We start from the raw sequence: 1,550 nt of genomic DNA on the forward strand, positions 1-1,550 counted from the left end.
ACACGTCACGGCTCCCTCAGCGCGCCGTTCGTCGCGGCCCCTCCTCATGCGTGCAGCAGGCGAGGCGCACAGAGCCGTCGTCGTGAGCGTGTCGGTGGGTGTGCGAGTGGAGCAGTTGGGCGGCAAACACACGGCACCCCTCACAGGAAGAGTGCAGAAGAAACAATTAAAGAGGGAAGAGTAGAAAAGGAAAAACGTCCATAGTGATTGCCCTAGAGCAGCAAGAAAAAAAAAGGAAAGTGATTTGCAGAAAAGAAAACAAGCACAGAAAAAAAGAAAGTCTCCTTGACAAAACTCATTGAGTATTGCTGGGATGCTGCTCAGTCGATGCTCCACATAATTTCGCAACTTTGCTCTCCCCAATTCATTCAGCAGAGAGCCGCAGTGCCCCATAACCCCAGAAGCAGCAGCAACAACACCCGAGACACACACCCATGCACGGTGCTGTCACCAGTTTGATACATGGCCGCCAACTCGCCCAAATGCCCGTTCTCAAGCAAAATGCCAGTGTCCGAGGGTGTTGTTGCGTTGGACTCCGATGAGATCTCGGTTTCCCCAGGCGCTGTGTTTGTATTACCCGGTGCGGTGTCGACCGTCTGTGGCACCTCCTTGCCGTCTTCAGAAGAAACTTCAGTTCCTTCAGTCCGAGAGATGTTGTCGGTGTCCTCCGCGGATGTCGGTTCGGCGTCACTCTTTGAAGGATTGAGGCTGCTGCCTGCGTTCATTGTTCTCTCGGAACTTCCGTCCCCCACCTCGAGGCTGAGGCTTTCCTTCGCGCCAGTGGTCCCGGTACCAGTGGACCGCACGTCGTCATTTTCAGTGGCAAGCTCAACGCTTTGTTGCACTTGGTGCTCACCGTCCACTGGTGCAGCAACCGTTTCCGTACTCAATGACGCAGCCACTGAGGACGTTGATCCGCCACTCCTGTAATCCGCTTTTCCCTCCTCCTCTGGCAGTTGTGTATCATAACTTTCAGAGGATTTTTCAACATCATTGAACTCCGTTAATTTCTTTGACTGTGAGTATTGTGTCTGCACATCTGAACCCCGCTGCATCGATTTATTCTCTTCATTCGGCGTGGCTTGCTGGGCCGTTTTGCCCTGGTGAAACTGGGCATTGTCATCTGAAAGAGAATTCTCTGCGCTCTCCGCTGCGATGGCAGGCTCAGAAACAAATGATCCCGCGTCAACCGTGGAAGGGGACGCTGCAGGCACCGGATCATCGACACTTTCTTCCTCTTGTTTTTCAGGATCATCCTCATTCATTTCCTCATGGCTGGCGGTGATTTCTTCACTCTTTGACTCGGGAACAACCAAAGTGGCCGTGTTGGCCACCAGTTCTGTGGGCTGTTTCTCAGCGCCCAGTGATGGAATAGTGACTTTGCTGTCTTGGAGATCATACAGATTATCACTTAAGAGTTTCTCGTTGTAAAGCATGACGTTGGTCACCGTCACGTGGCCGCCCGTTGCACTTTGGTTCTTACTGTCCCCACCGATGTAAAAGTGTGAGATCCTGTGCGAGTTAAACAGACTCTCATCATATCTCTTTTG

At 52.3% G+C, this 1,550-nt stretch overlaps 1 protein-coding gene across 1 annotated transcript, besides 1 other annotated feature; it reads right to left on the reverse strand.

Moving 5' to 3' along the window:
* Positions 1-1,550: part of a sequence feature (areas not merged during assembly with more than two copies in the genome that could not be assigned to a particular haplotype) that runs on past the window's edge.
* Tc00.1047053504639.60 (trans-sialidase, putative) lies at positions 369-1,550 on the reverse strand (the record flags this gene model as incomplete). Its single annotated transcript, XM_802047.1, has 1 exon — positions 369-1,550. A coding segment is annotated over one exon (1,182 nt), but the record flags the coding sequence as incomplete, so codon positions are not given.

Source organism: Trypanosoma cruzi (genome assembly GCF_000209065.1).
Source record: "Trypanosoma cruzi strain CL Brener chromosome Unknown tcruzi_1047053504639, whole genome shotgun sequence".
Classification (NCBI taxonomy): domain Eukaryota; phylum Euglenozoa; class Kinetoplastea; order Trypanosomatida; family Trypanosomatidae; genus Trypanosoma; species Trypanosoma cruzi.